The sequence below is a fragment of the Protomyctophum bolini genome (assembly GCF_963924005.1).
Source record: "Protomyctophum bolini genome assembly, chromosome: 7".
Taxonomy (NCBI): Eukaryota; Metazoa; Chordata; class Actinopteri; order Myctophiformes; family Myctophidae; genus Protomyctophum; species Protomyctophum bolini.
In genome coordinates, this window is record NC_137868.1 from 38,698,739 (window position 1) to 38,721,965 (window position 23,227).

A 23,227-nucleotide genomic window follows, 5' to 3' on the forward strand; every position below is an offset into this window, starting at 1 on the left:
GTGTTTGTGAAAAGACAAACATTGCAGACGAAGGTGAAGACGCAAATTGTGATTGGCCGGAATGAGCCCACAAGCTGCATCTTGCTTTGACTAAAAAGCGTTACGTACACAATACAAATGCAACTCACACAGTGCCTTAAAACAATGACAATGATTTTATTTCCTTTTAGTCGCTCCAAGCTAAAGTAACACATCAACAAAAGAGAAAGAAAAGACTCCTGTGCTAATCATACTGCAAAAAGCAAAATATACACATTAAAAACATGAAATTAATGGTGACATTCGTAATATTTATGACAGTGGAGAATGGCGAAGCTCCATAGTAACATTCAGTAGTACGTAACGTTGCATGTGCAAGCAGCATCAGAAATAGATGGATGGAATACAGATCTAACATTAGCAATGACATTGATCTAACACCACCACCTACACAGCACAGCAACATTTAAAGGGGCATTTCTCCCATGATGCAGAAAGTACAGTATAGTATATTGTGTCCAAAAAGATGATATTAGGAAAAAATGTGATCAACTAATAAAATAAAATTGTAAAATAAATTATAAATAAAAAATCACACGAAGTGAGGGGCGCTCTTACCATCATACATCATCATACATCACATTCCGTGCTCAGCCAATCAAATCATCACATTCCGTGGCACAAAATACACAAAGCTGTGCATAAAAATCTATTTCAATTTCAGATTAAATTCATGAGATTGTTGCTATCCCTATTTTGGGATATTATCAAAATCGTTCAAACATAAAAAAAAATTAAAAAAAAAAGCTCAGAATGTGAGCTAATAGATAAATACAAATTTTGACTACATAACTGAGATAATACAATAAATGTATAGAGTGGGGATTATGATATTAAATGTGAGTCAAGTCAGTGTCATCTTCAAATAATTTCATGTAATCTGAAACAACCCGGACTGGTTTGAGTAATTTATTTAATTTTAAGCATGTACTGGCAGGGCTTGTCCGGGACAAGTAATAAATCTTTCCGGACAAAGTTACTTAAACTTTTACTTGTCCATTGGACAAGTGACTCTTGGTATCACTCTTTCTGTGATGCATATGCTCCTAGCGGCTTAGGAATTCATTGGGTGAGTTCACACGCATGCAGTGCTACAAGATTAAATGCCGTGCGTGGATAGGACCGATCTATGGCTGTGTATTTGGGAATACATGAATTGTAAGATCACAGACATTCTACTGCTAATAACTTGTAAACCGAGAATATTCATATAATATTCACCAAAAAGCAACTTACAGTTAGTTTGTTGATTTAAAATGTACAGTATTTGTGTGTGCTTGTGCTTCGGACAAGTGACTTTTGTGCCCGGACAAGTGAATTGGAAATTTACTGTGCCTCAAAAAGTGTCAAGACCCCGTACTGTATCTATATGCCTATACAGTATATTTTGTTCACAGTACCTTAGATCCCTATATATTTTATTATGTACTGTACCTAATTCATTCGTTTTTGGTTTTTGTTCTGATGTTTTTAGCCACTTTTTTTATAGGCACTTTATAACTCTGCTTTTGAAAGGTGCTACATGGGTGAAATGCCCCTTTACCACACACACATACACACACACGCACGCACGCACGTGCACGCACCCACACACTCACAGTGCACATGCACACTCAACATTCACAGGCATCCAAGTGTAGCCAGATTGCCACGGTGCAATTGTTAAGTAAATTGCTGCCACAAAGTTAAAATGCAGAAAAGTGCCTGGTTATCGGTATAGACTATAGAAAGATATATTAGACAGATATGTAGTACTGGCCCAGCATTAATTACTGTACATACTGTACACTACAAACAGTGACACAACATTTTGTAACCCACAGTGCAATGTGTGCCTCGTACTCGCCATGACAGTACAATGTGTGTTGAACAATCACAGCATCAGTGGTCAATCAGTGGCTATTATGCTAACGTTAAGTCTACTACACTGTGTTGAACAATCACAGCATCAGTGGTCAATCAGTGGCTATATGGTAACGTTAAGTCTACTACACACAAGATTTCACAATACACACACAGTACACACAAAGCAGTGGTTCTCAAACGTTTTCATGTCAAGGACCCCCAAATTGATTTGTATTTGTGTATTTGGAAAATATGTTGTCCCAGGAACCCCCAGGCCAGAATAGAATATTTGTGTTAAAAAAATAATAATAATAAAACAAATAAAAACATTTCCAATTCAAGATGAAACCAAAGAAAGGTGACACGCTGTGAGCTTGTATACCAGTATCTGCTATTTTTAATAGCCAACATATATAAAATATAGATAAAGTGATTAAAATGATTCTGATGCTGTATTAACACATTTTGGGGGTCCCCGGACCCCACTTTGAGAACCACTAACATAAAGTACGATTCTATATTTATATATACTAGGATAATAATACCAATGTAATGAATACATTTCATTTAGTGTTTCTTTCCACAGAATCTGCACTGTCAACGTTGTCAGTGACGTTGTCTGTCAAACGATACAATACTGGTTAAACTCGACTCGTTAAGGCGTTTTGTTTCCTGCTCTGTTTCAGTAGTTAGTCGTACTGCAGCGGTGACATAATGATGTCAAGGGAGTTTTCAAGTATGATGATGGATAAGGAATAAGGATAATGAATGCATCTATCCCGTAGTAGTTGCGATTATGTTGATCCTGAGCCCTCTACAGTCACTGTATGTAACAATGAATCAGTGTAGACGTAAGCTACGGGGTGTCAATGTAACCCACATACTGGTGTTATGATGAACCTTGTGAAATACTGCACATTGTGCACAACACACCCCAAGTAGCAATTTACTTTATATTAGTCTTATTCAAGTGTAGTATGTACCTATAGTACAGACTGAGCTAAATAGGTTATTAATATTATGTACAGTATATATGCAAATAGGTCATTTATCAATAAGCTGAATGAAAGTATTGTAAGTAAACAATAATACTGTGAGTACTTCACAGAAATCACCCGAACAGATGAACTATTATTATTGCATTAATGACTACCCGTACCCAGTGTCAGCACAAGGTGAACAAATTGTCATACTTCTGTGTTGTTACATGTTTGTAAGTAGTATCGTGTCCTTAGAATACTTTTCTATACCGTAGGTTGATACACAGATTTATGCATTGGAACAAGAAGAAGCTATATAGCTAAAGCTTGGCCTTAACCACTTAAGCCCATATGCTTTGTCGTAAGATAAATAGCGAAAATAGCCAATCTGCAAGCTCACAGCGCATTGCAATGCAACACGCTGTGAGCTTGTAGATCTGCTATTTTCACATTAAAGAAAAAATATTTGACAGGCCCAACAAAGGCATGCCATAATTAAAAGTGGTTAATGCATGTTGGTCCTCACTATGCTCATAGTCATTAGGCAGCAAGGTAAAAGCAAAAATACGTGGTAAACTAGTACGCGTAACAAACCGCGTTTGATTTGTTACTTACAAAGCTACAGAGCAGCGACTTGGCAGGTGTTGAGACTAAAAACAACAGACTTCAGTGTGAATCGTGTCCATACAGAAATAACGTTTCTCATAAATGTGTTAATGTGATTTCTATAGACCATAGTCAAGACCTCTGGACTTTCACAGTCCTGTACAACACACACACACACACAACGGTAGTTACTGCTCTTTGCCTTTTTTGCGCAGCTTAAGTTCAGGGCAGTGTTTTAAGGTTAAGCAGCCATGTAGAGGACCCCTGTCAGAAACACAAGGCTATAGTCTCACCATCTCTGAGAAAGCCGCAGCGCTGCAGTCACACGCAGGATTCCATACATGTTTTTAGGTCAAACTATTGGGAGTCCAAAGCCCAGCGTTCTGAGGTTGACCTCATTGCACCACAGGCCCAAACCCTGTAGCTCTTTAGTTTAACCTCACACACAGGGGGCTTTAGGGACCTTGGGGATTAACATTGAGCATAATTATTATATTCTGATCCTCTTATGTATCAATACTTGGAAAACTGGCACTTGGAATGTCAACAAAGATTAAGTATTGCAATGGAATATAACCTTAGGCTTATATTGAATCTCGCCAGTAATTTTGGAACTGTAACAGCTAAAAAATATATCATTAATAAGTTACAATGATTAATACTAAACTTTTGAAAGAAAACGTTTGACCGATTCTCTTCAATTGGCACACACAAATCACATAAGATCTGCTGTTTGTATCTCCCCATTCCCCATAGCAATACACTTGACCTTTTTAATGAACACATTTCTCATCAACAAAGGCCATTCTACTGTGTGTGTGTGTGTGTGTGTGCGGTTTTATTTTTCCCGTTTTTTCTTTACCTTATGTGTGTAAATCTCGTAGTCTATATTTGTGCCGTTGATTCTTCCTTTTCTTGTTTTCCTCTAAGACTTCTCTGGTGGGAGATCCACCATGGGGACCTTATCAGCCGAAGACATGGGCCCCTTTCTGTCCGACCCGGTCAGGCCCGAAGCCTCTGCCCCCGGCGGGGACTGAGCGGCGCTCCGGGCGAAACCCTGGGCGATGTCGTCAAAGGTCCGCCCCTTGGTCTCCGGCACGCGCAGGAAGGTGAAGATGAAGAAGATGATAAGGAAGATGATGAAGATGATGAAAACGTAAGGGCCGCACAGTTCCTGGCAGGTGGTGAGAGAGATTGTTGTTAGCTTGTTGTTGGCTGCAGAACAAATCAGAACTGTGCAACAGGGATATTGTATCGTTGTACAATGTTTATGTATGGTAGCAGCACACAACTGTATGCAAGTAAAGCTTCAGTGGTCATGCCACAGATCTCTGTCGGTTTTCTGCTCTATATGTAAAGTGTCTTGACTCAGAGACAATTTGTGATTTGACACTTTAATAAAATTGAATTGAATTGAATACAGTGGGATGCCCGTATGTGGAAGCATTTTACGTTCAGAAAATGGCTCCATTAATGGTTACTTAGTTACATGCTCTTATTACGTAATACTTTTTATTGTTTAAATATTCATAAAACCCACAGACAGACAGCCACCTTCAACCTGGTGTCCTTATTTTGGGTAAAATTGGGAATTCATTTCTGGAAAAGGTTTCTGTCCAACAGAGACCTATATATATGTAGAGATGATCATTCCATCATGCTACTCCCCTCCCCTGGTCACGTGGCAGTTTCTAAGACACACATCTAATCTTTATGGATAAAAGAAACTGGAATACGTGGAATACGTTATGGAAAGAGAAATTGAGAGTCTTGTGACATTGGAATGTGAGCTCCTGACTAATAATTGCCTCCATACCTCCAGTTTGGGGAAGCCCAAGCCAACTAGGAAGTTGGCAGTCCAGTTGGAGAAGCCAGAGATGGCCATGGCAGCTGGCCGCGGACCCTGAGAGAACAGCTCTGCAACAATGAACCATGGGATAGGACCCGGACCCATCTCAAAACTGGCCACGAAGCCAAACACCCCCACTATGGCCATGTAGCTGACAGATGGGTACTGATTCTGCTCAGAGAGAGAGAGAGAATTCATTTAAACTTTAGTTTGAAAAGTGATTATGATTTTGGCAAGAGCTTTGAAAATGGGCAAGATATACAGACAGACAGACAGACAGACAGACAGACAGACAGACAGACAGACAGACAGACAGACAGACAGACAGACAGACAGACAGATGGACGGACGGACGGACGGATGGACGGACGTTTAAAGCAGAGCTGTTACTCACCACCAACGCCAGGGAGATAGTCATGATCAGGGCACTGACAGCCATTCCAGCCAATCCAATCAGATGTAAGGTCCTTCGTCCCGCCCTTTCAACCAGGAAGAGCTAGCACAAGGGAAGCAATTAACGCGGATATTGGATATCCATAACAATGAAACATTGAGCACTATGAGATGAACTGTCGACACACACAGCAATAACACTAAGACACTCACAGAGACCACAGTGAACACAGTATTAACCACTCCGGCTCCAATGGTAGCGTAGATAGGCTGGGTGACACCTGCGGTGGTAAATATACCTGTAGAATAATAAAAGACCTAAAGAAAGAGGGGAGAATGGCACCAATTTATAATTATATTCACCATAATTGTATAACATTGGTAGCTTTTTATAGTAAAGAACTACTTTATTACAACCATTATTCCCAATGGCATGTTGCAAGGAGTTGCATTGATGTGGTTTGTTTTGTTGCAAGGAGTTGCAGCGTTGTGGTTTGGGCCTTAGAAGGACCCAATTCCTATGAATGTCATATCCTTTCAATCAATTTGTTTATGTTTTTGTTTTACAGAAGAAAAAAAAAAAGATGTTCAGAAATTTCTCAAAGAACAGATCTGCTATTTTCACCTACATAACAGTGACATCTGGTTGCACACATTTATTTTACTTTCTATTCTATAAGTTATTCTGAGGGCTGCCCTAGTGTAGTGGTTAGAGCGGAAGGTTGTGCTTGTGGGTTCGAACCCTGCCTGGGTGTCGACGTCAGCAAGGGCATGCGGTCGCAACGGGTTCCTTAACGCCAAGCCAAATGGGTTCAGATCTGAGCCAAGTGTCCTGAGGAGGCACGTCTGAAGCCTGTCCTGGACGGGGTATGCGGGCGTAAAAACAAATCCATCTATTCTATAAGATATTCTGAGTGTACAGGCAAAAACGCAATTATTTGAGATCATCGCAATTATCTTTGCATAATCGTTTCCATGTTGAAAAACGTTCAAAAACAGCAGAAATAGCAGTAGCTAGTGTAGCTCTTAGACAGGATAGACTAGATCATCTGTTCTCTTCTCCATAACGAAGGTACAGGTGCAGCGGAGTGATGGCTATAAACTAAGTAAATGATGCTGCAGTGCTGACCTTCACCCCCAGGGGCCATCACAATTCAATTGTGATTGTCAGGCCAGACGCAGCTGTAGTGTTAACCCATTCTGACCGGGCACCCATTTTGGTGTTGGCATCATGTTATGCTTTAGCTATTGAAAAATAGCAGATCTACAAGCTCATATCGCGCCACCGAGTGGCGCGATACGAGCTTGTAGGTCTGCTATTTTTGAAAAATCGAAGAACGACTGACATTTTTTAGAATCTGATCTCAGGTCAGAATGGGTTCATCAGACCAGTGTGTGTCCAGTGGAAACCTCGTATGAATCTGATCTCAGGTCAGAATGGGTTAACAGACACTATACGATAAAGAGCACATGCATGGATCGCCCTGTGATTTGACCTTATTATGCTTCATTTATTCCACCCAATCTAACCCACTGTTGTTTTTGTTTTAGTGCACAAGAAAAGTACCACGGCAACATTATTGTAGCACTGTTTTGTCATGATTTGTTTCCTACAACGCAGCAGAATCAGGCCTAACTTTTATATTCCTTATATTCCTTCCTCATCAATCACTAAACGTTTTAAGTTGTATTTTTGCCATCTTTGCTGCTTACATCATCAATGCTCTGCTACATCTAAATGATGATGTAGTATTGCTTACATTGGGAGATAGATAGATAAATGGTGGAAAGTAACTAAGTACATTTACCCAAGTACTTTTACTTCTACTTCACTAGAGCTTTCTACTTTTAAGTATTGTTTTTTTATATATATAATTTTTATCCCACCATTTTGTAACCCATTTTCACCCCTGTGTCAATACATTTGTTAAGTACATTTTGATACCAATACCTTTGTATTTTTAATTGCAGACTTTTTACTTTTCTACTTTTCTACAGTACAATGCGGTATTGATATACTTTTACCTATAAGTAAACATGTGGAGTTACTTTTTCCACCACTGCCAACCTGCTGCATGATTAGAGACGTGCGTACTACTCACAGCATTGATGCCAGACAGCTGCTGGGAGAGCTGCAGGACGATGGCGATGATGATTGGCTGACGGTAGAGTGGCGAGCGGAACAGTTCGGGGATGGTCACTTTCTTCTCCAAGGCCATCTTCATGCCTTCCTCCTTCATCTCCTGGACGTCATCAGCCACATCCTCAGTGCCACGCAGTCGCACCAGGGCTACGAATGGTAGACAGGAAATAATTAGAAAAGATTAAGAACTACGGTGACTAAACTAAACTTAATTCATTTTATAACAGAATCGATAGAGTGGCAAATAACTAAATAATTGCTTGGAATCAGAAGGTTACAGGTTTTATCCCTACTCCTCCTGGCATCATGTCGAAGTGTCTTTGAGCAAGATACTGACCGATTGTGAAACGCAATATACAGTACATTTTAAGGTGCTTTGACGAAAAGGCACTTTACTGCATGCCGACCATTGCACCAAGGGGTAAATGGGAGGATGGGGAAGTTGACTATCAGACTTCCTGGTGCAGCCAGAAGCACTTTAAGATTAATGTTCAGGAGACCAGAGACGGCAGTGGATTCCAGGGAGAGCTGAACGCTTTCAGCCGCTGGACACCTGCATCTTGCTGCACTTGGAATGACTTAAGCCCCTTCTCCCTCGAGGCCCTGCCATGATTTTGTGGTCAGTACACTAACTAGCATAGAAACCAGGTTACTGAATTATATTTATTATTATTATTATGTACGGTCACCATCCCCAATAAGAAGCAACAGATATTATGTCACACAGACATCATTTTCTCCAAAATTGTTTTAGATATTTATTTTATGCTTATGTGCTGCCTTTTGAATGGCAGTTTGGTTAAAATTCATAGTTTAAAAATGTTTAATAATTCTGTCATTTAATTAAATTACCATATTAAAAATGTGAAGTGCATTGTAACAGTTCTTACTGTTTGCACTGCCATCTAGTGGTGGAGGTAACAGGTATGAAAGCAAGTGGAAGTTAAACTAAATTCAGTAGAGTCAGCATTTCCCCATTGAACAGTGTGCTGTGCACACTGCACATGGTCTGCTGAGAATTCTTCTTATACGCTTTTGCCTTGGACATTATTTGTCTGTAAGTACATTTTAGTTGTAGTTAATCGATGGGATGTTTATATTTCATGATGAATGATGTTTGCAACTTTCCTGTGTAAGCTAGGTTAATTGTTTGTTTGGTATTGGTAATAGTGTAAGCACATGTGCTCTGCATTTCATGTTAGCTTACTGCAGCAGTGGCTGTAGTTGTAGTGCATTCTGTGTTTCTTTGTGTTCCTACTAGTTCAATGCAAATAGCCTACAAGGCTTACTATTACTCACACACTCTGCATATTTACCTGTGTGTTAATTCATTTGTTGTGCATATTTACATGTGTGCTAATTCATTTAGTTTGTTTATTTCTGTACTGTTTCAGTTTTACAAAATTACCTGTGCAGACTTCAGTAAATTCAAGAAAAATCAAGCCTTGTCTCTTTATTGGAGGATCTCAGAAAGTTTTAACTAGCTGTCTAGCTGCACATAGGCACGTGTTGCAAGCAGGGCAGCACAGCTTATTTCATGTTTAATGATTTTTACTGATCTGACATTTCCTTCAATGTACTTTGGACAATATGATAATATTCCTTCTGAAAATGTATTGTATTCCATTCTATTCCAGACCTGCCCGTGCTTCCTCCTCCTTGTTGAGGTTGATGAGCAGATAGCGGGGGCTCTCGGGGCAGAAGATCAGCATGAAGCTCTGCAGGAAGGCCGGCAGGGCGGTCAGGGCCAGCAGCAAGGGCCACAGCGTCTCTGAGCCCAGGATGAACTCCAGGCCAAAGATCTACACACGGACAAATGCAACCAAGACAGGCAGAAATGAGGGGGTGCATACTTAGTTTAGACTAGTCATTGGTTAGACATGGGTTAAGGTTAGGTTTAGGTGTGGTGCCCCGTGGGAGGTTAGGTTTAGGGTGAGGGTTTGAAATAGGTTGTAGTAGTAGGACTAATGACTGGTCTAACCAATGACTAGTCTAAACTAAAAACTGTCTAAACTAAAGTACTGCACCCGAAATGAGCCATTAGACAGACAGACAGACAGACAGACAGACAGGCAGGAGTCAGACCTCATACCTGCGCCACCAGAATACCAATCACCACGCCCAGCTGGTGCAGGGTACCGAAGGCCCCCCTCAGTTCGGTGGGCGCAATCTCCCCGATATACATGGGAGTCAGGCCCGTAGTCAGGCCACAGAACATGCCAATGACCAGCCGGCCAAAGATCACCATCTCAAAGGAGTTGCTAATGGTGGCCAGCCCCATCAGACATCCACCCACCAGGGCAAGGATGTTGGCCAGCATCATGGACTTACGCCTGGAGAGAGACCGGGACAGAGTGAAAAAGAGAAGGAGGAAAGCTGTTAGCAGAAGGAAATATAAGGTAATATGACTATTTATAGATTTTTCCTTTTTATACATAAATGATATTTATACAATAGCCTACAGATACAAATACCGTAGCGGCGTAGCCTATACAAAAAACAACATATGAGCGAGCAGTTGATCGACATAAATTATGTCAACAGGAAAATATATGAAATGATAATCTCACTACAGGAAGTTTTCCGTTTATTAAAAGTCTGATAATTGCCCTTCATCGGTTGAATGGATTAATGGACCATCTGTTGCTTTAAAACAGTGCATCTCATCTCTGGCCCTGAGGTACTAAAACTACAGCTGTCAAATCTAGTACTAATTTAGACCTGAGACCCCAAGTGAACGCAATTAATTGCCCAGTAGAAGAGAAAAGCTGCTGTAGAATGGTCTGCATCACTCTGCCAAATAAGGGAGCTAAAAATGTTGAACTTTGTGCTCAAAATGCACTTATTTTTCAACAACAGTCACTACAGGTTATTGGCACTGCTAAATAGTTTGCAGCTAAAATGTTACAAATACTGGAGTAGGGCTTTATCCACCTAAGCCCTATTGACCGGGATCCCCCAGAGCTCTATATTACTAATTTTTCCCCCTCTACCAAATGTCTTCACCAAAAATAGCATATCTACAAGCTTGCATTGCATTGCAACTTAAGCTTGTAGATATTTGTCCCAGAATGTTTCTACCCAGAATAGGCATGCTAGGGTTCATAGAAAGGTAAAGGGTAGGGGTTATTATAGCCTTTACTTTAGTACACGGTACATCCATCACCTGCCAAACTTATTGACCACGACTCCCACCGAGAAGGATCCCACCATGCCTCCCACGCTGAAGATGGCCACGGAGATGCTCCACACCATGGTGTTGACCCCTGGGCTGAAAGGCTCTCCGTAACGCTCCATAGACACATTCTGGAAGAACCTACGCAGTTTCTGGATATGGATACAGAGGAGAGGTGAGGATGAGTGCAGGCAGTAGACAGAGGACCTATCTAAAGAAAGCAAAAGACAATTGTTGTGCCGTAATTGCAGTTACAGATTGAATTGAATTGTCACAGGATACTGGAACATGACAATGTTTCAGTTGTGACTGGTCGACACCTTACTTATAACTATGGGTGACACCCATATCACATGAGATATGTCCAATAAGGATAGAAAAGCGCTTGTTGACCATAATGGTTTTTCACCATTCAGTGTGTGCCACTCACAGTCACAGGAGATGATGATCAGCTGTAATCTGACAAATCTTTGGTTGTAGTGTTTATGTGACATCCACAGGAGGGCAGTAGAGTTCTCCATAGAACAGTGATAGTGTCATGGGAGCATTTCCACAACATTATACAGACCTCCAAACAAAACAAAGCAACAGAAAAGGATGTGGTTTTGTTTCCATTGGTGATGAATTAAATGCACCCACTCCCTTACTAATTATCTACTCTTCTGTAAAACATGAGCCACCGCATGCGTCCATTAGAGAGGAATGGAATTCGAATTCCCCACTTGCCAAGGAACACATTCAAAGTCAAATCGAGTCAAGTCGAGTTCAGGAAGAGTCGAGTCGAATTACGTTATATTTTATCGATCCCCTTGGGGAAAGTTGTCCTCTGCATTGAACCCATGCATCCTCCTAACTATTTAGGAACAGTGGCCAGCCAATGAGCAGTGCTTGTGGAGAATGTGGTGTGCAAAGAAAGGGAACAGCCAGAGGAAATGCACATGCACACGAAGAGGCCCCGGTTGGTTTCAAACCGAAGACCTTCACACTGTGAGGAAATATTGATATACTTAATGTTGATTATGTTTGGTTTTATATGCTCATGCAACAACATAATGTCTGACATTTGTGTTAATTTGTTTGACATTGGAGCTGTCTAAGGGCCGATTCATACTCCTATTTTACCGCTGTTTCGGCGCTGTAGTGCCGAAATGATTTCGGCTCGTCCGAAATTTTCAGTAGCACCGAAAAGACGACTTTAGGACGGTACCGCCCCCCCCCCCCCCCCCCCCCCCCACCAGAACCTCAAATGACGTCACATTGTAGGCTCTACAGAGCCGAACCGACTTTTATTCGGCTCTAAAATAGGAGTATGAATCGGCCCTAAGACTGATTGAAGACACAATTATTCCATCTTGCTCGAGGGAACTTTGACGAGGTTTATGGCTGCCGAGCCGTTGGGCTCAAACCTGAAACCATTGAGTGACTGGACATAACAATAACACACATGTGATACCCATGTGAATCTGTACACACCTGTTCGGGTGCATTGATGACGCCAGTGTTGTATCCAAACTGTAGTGAGCCAACGACCGCTGTGGTCACGCAGTAGAGCAGGTAACAAGTTATCTTCTTCTTTGGCTGTAGACGGGGAGTAGAGACATGGAGAGATTAATTATGAGGCAAAGATGATAAGAGAAACAAATTCAAGAGAATCAAGGGTTTATCTGTCACCTACGCATACAGGTCCAAGCGGCGACAGAGAATGGAGTCAAATGACAGGGGAAGTGAGATATACACTTTGTTGATACATATGGATGGAGCTGGCGTACAATAACTCCCTCAGTGCGTGAACAGCAAGACATGGCCAGTTCCTGGCTCTACAAAGCTCTTGTTGTTACGGTGACATTGGTTATTACAATGGGCCTTTCTACATCCACAGACCCGGCCGCCACCCCTCCCCTCTCGTTCAGAGAATAACGGTACTGATTTCGAGGCTAAGGTGTTACAACATTAGAGGGGCAACATCTATTTCGCAACTCTTGTGGCATTTGTCAGCTAAGAAGCTGCAGAAGGCCTGCAAGTGAGAAGAGAACCAAAGGCAAATTAGAAATATTTTGTCCCAGCTGCAGGGTTTTGGAATTAAAGAGGGCTTAGCTCATAATAACAAGCTAATGCACCTGACATTAATTCCCCAACACGAAGGGCTTTCCCGTAAACCAGTGTCCAACTAAAGCTGAACTAACTATTGTTATTTAGTGAAAGTATACAAAGCTGCTGGATGTCCTGCATGGTAAGAGAACCCCCGTCCAAATGTCTGTTTCAATCTCTTTCACTCTTGTTTTAAAGCTGCTATAAGCAATATTATGTCAAAAGTGTAATGACTTTTTTAGACAGCCAGCAATGGGTAAAACGCTCCCAAAAATAATTAGTCTCTGTGACACATCTAGGGACCACAATCTGCATTCAAAGATTTTCCTAAAAGCTTTGCCTCATCATTCTATAAAATAACTAAGTTGGCTACTGGGAGGGATCGACCACGGCCAGTCACTCTGACTCAGACATATCCAATCCATAAACAAACCTGATACGCCCCAGATATAGGCATGTCACTAACTATGACTCAGACGGCATAAACAAACGAGATATGCCAGGCATATGATCTGGTTGTCCAGAGCCACACAGATCCGACAGATATGTCCATGGTCATTCATGTGCATATGGGGACCAAATGACTTCAAACTTGACGCGTGCATTGGCATGGACTCATTGGCATGGACTCATTGGCATGGACTCGGCAGAGTGTGGTGCCTGCCATGGAGTCGTGGATAACCGCCGATCTGACCAATATGTCCATATTTCATTTCAATATGCAGGGTATGGGCATATATAATGACATCAGGGATCGCCATATATGGGCATAAAAGGGACACAGGTAGACTAGACAGACAGATGCAGAGATCCATATATGGCCACGAAAGAGACACAGACAGACGGGTACAAGAATTCTAACAAAGCCCCCGACACTATGACTCTGACATATTGGTCGGATCAGATGTGCGACGTAGGTGTGTGGGCCCCAGTTGGATAAAAATATATACTATGGCACGAGAAAAGGTATTACGGACAGCATCCTGACTCCAATATCCAAGGTATAATGTCCTAATAGGCTTACTTATGTGAAATCCTTTTTAATCCATGTATCCTGGAGTGGAACGAAATCCTTTTTTAATGTGCCATAAACAAGACAACATTTTCATTGGGAGAGTATTGCTATTGCAGGCCATTTCCCCTTTGAATTCATTCAATTGAATGAAACGAGCATCTGCATGCACAAATCTGTGCAAAAATCTTTTAATATGGGAGTTTTTGGTCAGAGACCATAGAGATCTCTGACCGTAAGCTCATATATTAAAAGATTTTTGCAGCAGAAATAGTCATTCTAATGTCAAATCATCAGAATGTTTGTTTCTCAAACCATGATTGGCAAGCACACTAACTAAAATGCACTGAACGTGCATGCCCATGACATTGAGATCAGAGCCAAATGTTATGTCTGGAACCTATTACTCTCCAAAAGCCTAAGGCAGTTCTAAATATCTCATTTTGTCCTTTGGTTTATCTGTACTGTCTGTTCTCTTTACAGGAGATTGAGCTCTGTGGTTTCACAGTATGATTCATGCCTTCACCCAGGGCTTTTCAAAAGTTTTATTTTCAAGGAGCCCCATTTATACTAACCCATGCCTCTAACCCTAACCCTAACCACACGCAAAGCCACGTTGTCGGACCCCGTTTGGTATATGCAAGCATTAGGCCACGGACCCCATAACACAGAGCGTACAAATGGAACAGTACACACTACACAGATAGACCTGTAATGGTCCATTTGGTTCATAACCACAACTATCAATCATTCTGGACTCCCCTAGTAGTTAAGGCCTACCTGCACTGCCTTAACCATTGCAGATCGAGGCATCCCAGCCCAGGGACCTAAGCACAGAGGCAGTTGCCATTTTTTTAACAGATTGTCAACTTTTTGTGGCATCTTACTGGTAACACAAAAACTAACAAAGGCCAGTGTTGTCCACCCCTGTTGACTATTAAATTATGAACTCTCCCCAGCTCTGAAAGAGAGGCTATCTGCACCAGGGTGAATCTGCTTTATGCTGAATCACGTTGGTGAAGGGCAGAGCTGGTGGAGCTACAGTAACCATATTGTACTAACATCAATCTCAGGCTGAGTGCTTCACCATGGCATGCGATGTCAGGGCAGCTAGTGCAGCCTTCCAGCCGTTGTGAGAGCTAAAATAGGTATGCTGGTGTTGACTGGCATGGCAAGCATGCAGAATGAAGAAGGCAGAGCCCGAATCTGAATCTGTTGACTTGTCCAGAACACAGGAAATACTGCATGCATTCTAAAGTGAAAGCGGAAGGGGTGAATACAATGGCTTGGCAATGATGCCATGGCTAATAAAAATAATAAAAAATTAAGATACTGTATAAAAATGAATGAACCCAACCCTATTCCGTACAAATCATATACAAACTAAAAATCAGACCTGTCTGAAGTGAGTGGTGCAACAGCGCCCCCTGTTGGTACCCTAAACATAGGGACACAGTCAGGGACGGACAGAGCCAGGAACGGACAAAGCTGGGCATTGGAGTGGATGCACCCTATGGTTGCACCACTCAAAAATACACAAATAAAAGTGTATAGACTATATTGGCTACAATAGTCTTCATTTAATACATAGGACCACAATGGAAACAAATCCCCGGGACCTTTTTGTGTTATCCTTTTAGCCTTTAGTCTTACTGTACCACATGCTGTTTACATTTCTGACTAATACATTCACTACCCTTGAGTAGTGCGTGTGTGTGTGTGTGTGTGTGTGTGTGTGTGTGTGTGTGTGTGTGTGTGTGTGTGTGTGTGTGTGTGTGTGTGTGTGTGTGTGTGTGTGTGCGCGCGCGCAAGTGTGTGTAACTCGGTGCATTTTCTGTGTGCAGACTTTTTTTGAATTTTGAAAGGCCAGTTGAGAGCAATGCTCTCCAAATGTAGCAGGATGATAGGATCATTGCTAAATAAGGGAGTGGCACTGTGTTGGCTATGTGAGTATAAGGCTGGTATAAGGCTGAATAGCTGACTCGGTGTGGTCATTAGCTCTGTGGTCTGTTGTTAAGTTTGCTAACACGTTTTTGACAATTGCTTACACGCAAAAAAAGTGCGCTTTAGACAAAAGCATCAAAACCCTAAACGTTGTTACTATTCCTTAAAGCACCAAAAGAAGTGCACAATTGTTTGCACTTCAATATGCAACACACTTCTTGCAAAATTTCTTGTTAGACACAACATTTTTAACTCTTGCAATCATTGGGAAACCCTGCAGAAAATGCAGAAATACCTGAAGTTGGCACAACACACACAAGCACACGCACGCGTGCACACACCCTATATACGTCATCATACAACAAATAGCTGTAATACCTGGGCACTTCAGGAGACTATCCAAATAAAATAAAACTCTGAGTAGAGTCAACTCTGAGGAAGACGAAAGTCGAAAAGTCAGTCACTCCTGCCAAATAATAACCTTGCACAGGACTTCTTTTTAGTTAAAATAGCTACAATCTTGCATTGCAATATATTGTGAGCTTGTAAATCGGCTATTTTCACAATGTTTTTTCTATGAGGGAGGTTAACTTGTGCAGGTAGTCCAGCCCAAACTACTGTACACTGTACAATAGCATCCATAATAGATTCCTTTAGACTAGCGTGCAGGTACAGCATACAGTATATGCCTTCAAAAGTATACACTAAGGCCAGGAGTGGCCCGGGACTCCTAGCCCGGGACTCTAGTGGGTCCTCAGAGTAAAGCCACTAAAGGGGGGCCGCCAAATTTCTGGTTTGTTGTTTGTCAAAGGTTTACATAACACTGATTATAGTGCTCTCAAACAAATGCATGAAGCCATCAAAGCTGCACTTGTGGAACACCCCCAAGCTAGTCTTTCATATCTCAACAGTCAATTGAGACAGCATTTCTTGCAGAGTGCAGAATGCAGACACAGAGGCAGGCTGCCTCCCACTCAATCTTCATCCTTTCCTGTCTGCAGAATTTCACACATGCAGTCACCTTTCTGCCTTTATGACCTTGGTGGAACGGCCGGCACTCAAATGGTACCCTATTTGAGAGTTGTTGTTGTTGTTTCATGGAAAGTTTGCTTTCGTCAACCTAAACTTCTTGACCGGGGTACCCCGGGGGTCTGTTCTAGTCACCCTCCTTTCCCCCAATCCCTCCTTAACCAGATCCATTCACTCTGTCAAGCTCACAAGCTTTCCTATATCACTGTTGACTCTCAACTGTTTTATCCCTTCTTTCCCTCTGCCACACAGCTTGAAGAGGGCATCACTACATGTACACATATGATTAGGAATGTATTTTGTCAGTAAAAATATGAATCAATCAACAAGTCAAACAATCGATCAGTTTATCAACCAATACATCTCACAGTGGATGTCATCCCACCACCTCAAGCTGAGACTGGACTGGACTTCTCTCTTCTTCCCAGAAAATTATTGCCTTGCAGGATCTTTCCATTTTCATTAACATAACCCTGATTGATCCTATTCCAACTGCCAAGAACGTGCTTATCCAGCGGTCCTGGACAATCAGCTGTCCTTCAAGGCACACATCGCAGCGATCACTTGATCGCTTGACACCCTGGCCATCATCACATACGTCCAAGACTCTTTTTCCTCCAGACTCGCGAGCTGTGGAATTTACCTTACAATGATATATTCACCTAAAATATCATTGTTTTTGTTTGCACACCGCAATCTGTGGTTTGCTGACTTCGTGCCATTTACACTCACTGACCTTGAACTTTGTAAGTTGCTCTGGATAATATTGTCTGCATGTTAAATGCCTACATTTAAATTGTGTGTACGTACTACTGAGTGTTATGCCCTAACCACGCCAGAGGGTCGCCATGCAACTCCTGGCACCATGCAACTACTTGCAATTGCAACCATTATTCTCAATGGCAGTTGCATTGGTGTGGTTTGTATATACAGTATATATTATATCAAATATCAGTTCTTTCTGTTATTAGCTTATATCATTCTTGAAAAGCCCATAGGTTGTGTTTTTATCAGCTCGCAGGGCTGATCACTGAAGAGGCGCTGCAACACTTTGATACTTTCTCAACAATGTTTCCTCATTGGCTGGCCTTGGTAAAAGTGTCCCTCGTTTGTGTTCATGTATGTGTGAATGGAAATTATCGGATCTAAACCCGGACTGAACGGTAAACACAACACTATAGGATTCAGTGATCAATGCGTCTGTTTTATCACGCAAAAACAAGTTCATTATATTAGCGTTATGAGTTCAAGGTTCAAGCTCACTTGCTGTGAGCATATGATTATGTCATTTCTTGTTTTTCATCTCACAGTTTAGTCATTTGTAGATTTTGTACCTCATGTCAATGGTTTTAATGGTCTTAATCATCCCTGATAACATTCAGATTGTTCCCTCCTCTGTGGCACAATCCTGACTTATAGGACATACAGTTCAATCAAAATGCAGTCCCTGTCCGCAGCTCTATTCCTCATTTGAATAATGACCTCCTTCAGTAATGCTTGTTGGGCAGTTTTGGCAAGCAATGTCAATCAACCCCAGTGAACCCTTTTCCAACCCTGACCCAGTTCGTGGTCAAGATCGTCAGTCTAATTGCCGATAACAGTGTTGTTGTTTGTGATTGATGTTGTTACTGTTGGGGCACTGGCCAAATACTGCACATACCTGGAACTTGCATTTCACTCATCCTAATTAGGAGCAACTAACAGTGCCCAGAGTGACAAGGAGACAATGACAAAGCGGCGAAGCGCCAGCCCTGTTTCAAAAGACCTCAGACCGTCTGACCGACCGGGGGACGGCCAATTCTATAGATGGATTAACAGTGGCTACAGGTGTATTCATAGGGCATATTGGATGATAAAGTCTAATGACTGATAAGTTCACCAAGTGGTCGATTACAAATATGGTTTCCACCTCACTTATTTATTATTGTATTGTATGCTGTAGCAGACATCTGACATAATCCGCTCTACAATGACTCCGTTATGCACAGTACCGCCCAGGTGTTTCATCACCGCTCCTCCTTCTTACTGACTGTGTCATCAAGGCAAGAACATAAAACAAACTCATGTACAGACATGCCATCTGCCATTCCTGACTCTCCCTCAGCCCACTTTGGCTTACTCATGTCCCGAAAAGCTCAGCTCTCACTCCCAAAAGTTACCCTGCTTGCCAGAGAGGAAAAATACAGAATTGACAACCTGTGACTCGTAAATATACCATTCAGGATTCACCAGGAGGTGTTGGTTATACAGGACAAAGACATGCTTAGCCAAAAAAAAACAACAACCCTGAAACCAATAATGACATTCTGGGCTGGCATTCTTTTCTGCAGGAAACACAGTCTATTGTGTGAGGCGAAGCAGCCACAAGAGACATTGCTCGCTTCGATTCAATATAAATGACAGTAATGGGGTTATGGAGTCTCCACATGCACAGGGTTATGCAGTGCATGATGCTGATGACCAATGTCTAAACAAAATTAGAAATGATTAAGTGTGTGTGTGTGTGTGTGTGTGTGTGTGTGTGTGTGTGTGTGTGTGTGTGTGTGTGTGTGTGTGTGTGTGTGTGTGTGTGTGTGTGTGTGTGTGTGTGTGTGTGTGCGCGTGCGCGTGCGTAAGTGTGTGCGTGCGTGCGTGCGTGTGTGGTATCCAAAAAAAGACAAATAATATTAGTCAGTCCATATAATTAAAAGAAACATAACGTTATTTTAAAACATAAAGGAAAGTTTCTGTTACTTGGTAAATGGATGAGATAAAAGCAAATATCTAGCAAACATGACTGATAGAACCAATAGTTACCTTCTCATCCTCCATCCTCTCCATTTTGCCTTCTGCGTTATAGAGGACAGATATCCACCAGAACCAGTTTCTCAGGAAAGCACAGAACAAACCACTGTGCAAATAGACAGCAGACGTTCCTGTATAGAAATGATCAACCCTATGAATGTGTGAGTCTCATAAACACTAAATTTAACTTGTACTATAGCCTATGTATTATTAGTACAGTACTGTTAACCGGTTTCACTCCCACTGCTCAGAAGAGACTGCTCAGCGTTCAACAGGAGTCAGACTCAGCTCAACCCCTCCCTCCTCCTCCATCCAATTCTCTCACTACACTGTTGATATTATGAAATCCAAATGAGATGATAATCTGCAGTTTAAGCAGCTACAATTTCTGTATTATAGTAAATATATGCGATTATCATTTCATAGCAGTAGTAGGCTATATGCTATATGAGCCAGTCTGAGATATCATTAAGGATGAAAAGTTCATATAAGGCTATTCAAGTGCAAGTTCCACAAGTAATCGACAATAAAGAGAGTATGACTATTAGAACTATAATCGATAATATTTTTTACAATAGCCTAATGAACACTATAGTAAACATAGAATTTATATAAACGTTTTAGTTTATTATGTATTATATTTGTAATATAATTTGACTACCTTAATTGTAAATCAAATGAAATGGTCGTTTACCGTTATTATTCAGTCACTCTTCTTGACTCATGTGTATCCAGTCCACTATAGCCCAAATAATTTAACTATATTTACAGTATGCTCAGATCAACTTCTTCACATCATCTGCCAGTTTGGTTTAGCCTGTTATAGCCTACGCGACACGACAGCATGCAGACAAGTTGCTGCGCAGTGTCAGTGTCAACAACACCCGCCCCCCTATACTACACCGCGTCATATAGGCTAGTATGTTGATGCGCTCCCGCGCGTAAAAGCGCATGTGAATGTTTCCCCAAAAAGACAACAGTGAGTCAGTGGGTGGGGCCATACGTGGGGGCTCGTTCCAGTCGTTCGTTCGTATGGTTCGTATAGCATGGCGGGAGTCGCGACTCGCGGGACTCGTAATCATAATATTATGGGACTCGTTTTAAATCAACGGCGCAGCAACACAAACAGGCGCTCCACTCGACTTGAGAAGAGGGGGACGTGCCAGAGCACGCGTACTGTATGGACGGTGAGATGGAGAACAATCAGCTCCGGTGAAAGAGGCCTCTGTGCGCCGCTGTGCTGGCCCATCGTGCTTCCCACCGGGGGCGCGAGAACAAAAGGCAATGTGCACGGGCACGGAGTTCGTGTACAAAGCCGGTCATGCAGAAATCATGAGACCGGCTCAGTGGGAAGGCGAACAAACGATGGAGCACTCACTACTAATGCTTCCATCAACTATTTCTAATCTTCATAGCCCACCTAAATCCCCGTCTGGAATTTGACAAGCTCCCCACAAACCATGCAAGGCCCTCCGGCCGTTTACAAATGCACTTCACACTGTGCACACTGCACGGTCAGTGCATGGGGCTCTTCTCTTTCGGTTTGTCAGATTCATTTTTTCTTTTCAACTTTGATTGAATTTTGTGTGTGTACCTGTTCACATCTCAAATATTATACCAAACATACATTTAATGCTTTTGGTGGGGGCCCTGTCCAAGTGTAGTTTTTGCATACATGAATAGGTCAAAGTTCAACACATAAAAACTCGTTAACTCGTTTATTGGCTCAAAACAGTCTATTTATGCAACTTCCTGTTCTGTAAGAGCAGGCAGTTATGATCATAGATGATGACAACAGGAAGAGGAAACCACAAGTGTTGGCTGTGAGATTCACTGAGCCCTTGATTATCTGTGTGTGTGTGTGTGTGTGTGTGTGTTAATAACCTACTTGTATTGTGAGGGCCAAATGTCTCCACAACTAAAATGTGAGAAACATTTTGTTTTATAATAATAATGAAAAGCTTTTTACTCTTAGATTTGGAAAAATATCAACAAAAAACGGCATTCATGAAATTATTGTCCTAAATGTTGATGTTCTCCACATACAACTGAGAAGGGAACACTTTGTGCTGCACAAAGTGTGCACGCACAGCTTTGTGTGCGGTTCGGTTGGCCAAGTCATAGGCCGTGACGTATGCTAGCTGAGTATATAGCTGAGTATGAGGTAGTGCCGTTTACTTTGTGGCCATGATACGTCACTGACTTTACCTGTGCGTTTTCAACGCAGCTTTGTGCATGGCTGTAGTTTCCCATTCCATTTCAAACAACCTGCCCAGCAGCACGGAAAAAACACGGTCAGTGGCCACAGATAGCCTACATAACATTGCTGTAATGTGTGTCTCTCAGTCTCACTCAGATCGCACTGCGACATAGATGTGTGGCGGTATTCGAGTATAATAAAATACTTCAGTTATCAGTTTCATACAGTATTTCTTATGTGCATGCTGACAGTAGGCCAAATATATATATATATATATATATTTAGGTTTTATAAAAATATGTATAATTGCAGAGTAATCCTCTCTCCGGGCTATGGGATAAGCATGCAGTGATGAGGCTATAGCCACTTACAAGACTATACTGTCCCTTTGGCTTATAGGATGTATCAGTCCAGGACATGCCCGTTTGCAGGTCCAAATTTACTTTGGAACCAGAAAATATATTTAGATTTTAGAATAAACAACATAATCCAGGAATACAAAATGATGACAATCTTATGTCCACGCACATTCAACTCAGTCCAAGCTGCCAATCAGCAGTGGCTCTGGAGGGAGAGCCACTTGGAATTGGAAGGTGGCTTAGCTTGATCCACGGCATCTCTTGACTCTCCTCGAGCAAGGCACTTAACACTTGACATCTTGTAACACTGTATTGTTGCATCAGTAAAACATTTTTGTCTATGCAAGATTGGTGCCATGGCAGCCTTGCATGGTCTCCTCTGCTTTTGGTGTGTGAATGAGTGCAAGACATTAAGGCGCTTGTGGCAGGGGGTCCGTGTCCAAGTGATCTGTGGTTGGGGTGACAGTAGCCTCGGAGTCCGGAGGCGTTAGGGTGACATGGGTCTGGATCTGCCAGCTCACATTGTGTAAATTAAGTGGAAGTAGAGACTGGCGATATGGAACCGGCTGCATCTCAGGTCCTTATTCTGATCTGTCCTATCCCCTACATCAGGTGTGCCCAAAAGGTAGATCATGATCTACCAGTAGATCACAAAGGCTGTGCAGGTAGATCACATGACCTCTAAAGAATATTTAATTTAAATGTAAAAAGATGTTTTCAAGAGTGTTGCTGTCTGTAGCATTACAAATTAAATACAAAAAATCCTACCTATTCCATTTCT

The 23,227-nt window shown here is 41.8% G+C and overlaps 1 protein-coding gene across 2 annotated transcripts; it reads right to left on the reverse strand.

Moving 5' to 3' along the window:
- Positions 1 to 164: 164 nt before the first annotated feature.
- slc2a3b (solute carrier family 2 member 3b) lies at positions 165 to 20,736 on the reverse strand. Of its 2 annotated transcripts, XM_080768130.1 has the most exons (11): positions 20,582 to 20,736; positions 19,900 to 20,018; positions 12,504 to 12,608; positions 11,022 to 11,182; positions 9,948 to 10,188; positions 9,495 to 9,657; positions 7,815 to 8,002; positions 5,926 to 6,030; positions 5,714 to 5,815; positions 5,287 to 5,490; positions 165 to 4,644 (listed from the first exon to the last, which is right to left on the reverse strand). In XM_080768130.1, exons 2-11 carry the CDS (start codon positions 19,921 to 19,923, stop codon positions 4,396 to 4,398), a joined length of 1,542 nt encoding a protein of 513 aa, XP_080624256.1. In that variant the 5' UTR covers positions 19,924 to 20,018; positions 20,582 to 20,736; the 3' UTR covers positions 165 to 4,395. The 2 variants fall into 2 exon arrangements, with proteins under 2 accessions (XP_080624256.1, XP_080624255.1); XM_080768129.1 differs by lacking the exon at positions 20,582 to 20,736 and having other exon boundaries at positions 19,900 to 20,143.
- Between the last annotated feature and the right edge of the window lie 2,491 nt (positions 20,737 to 23,227).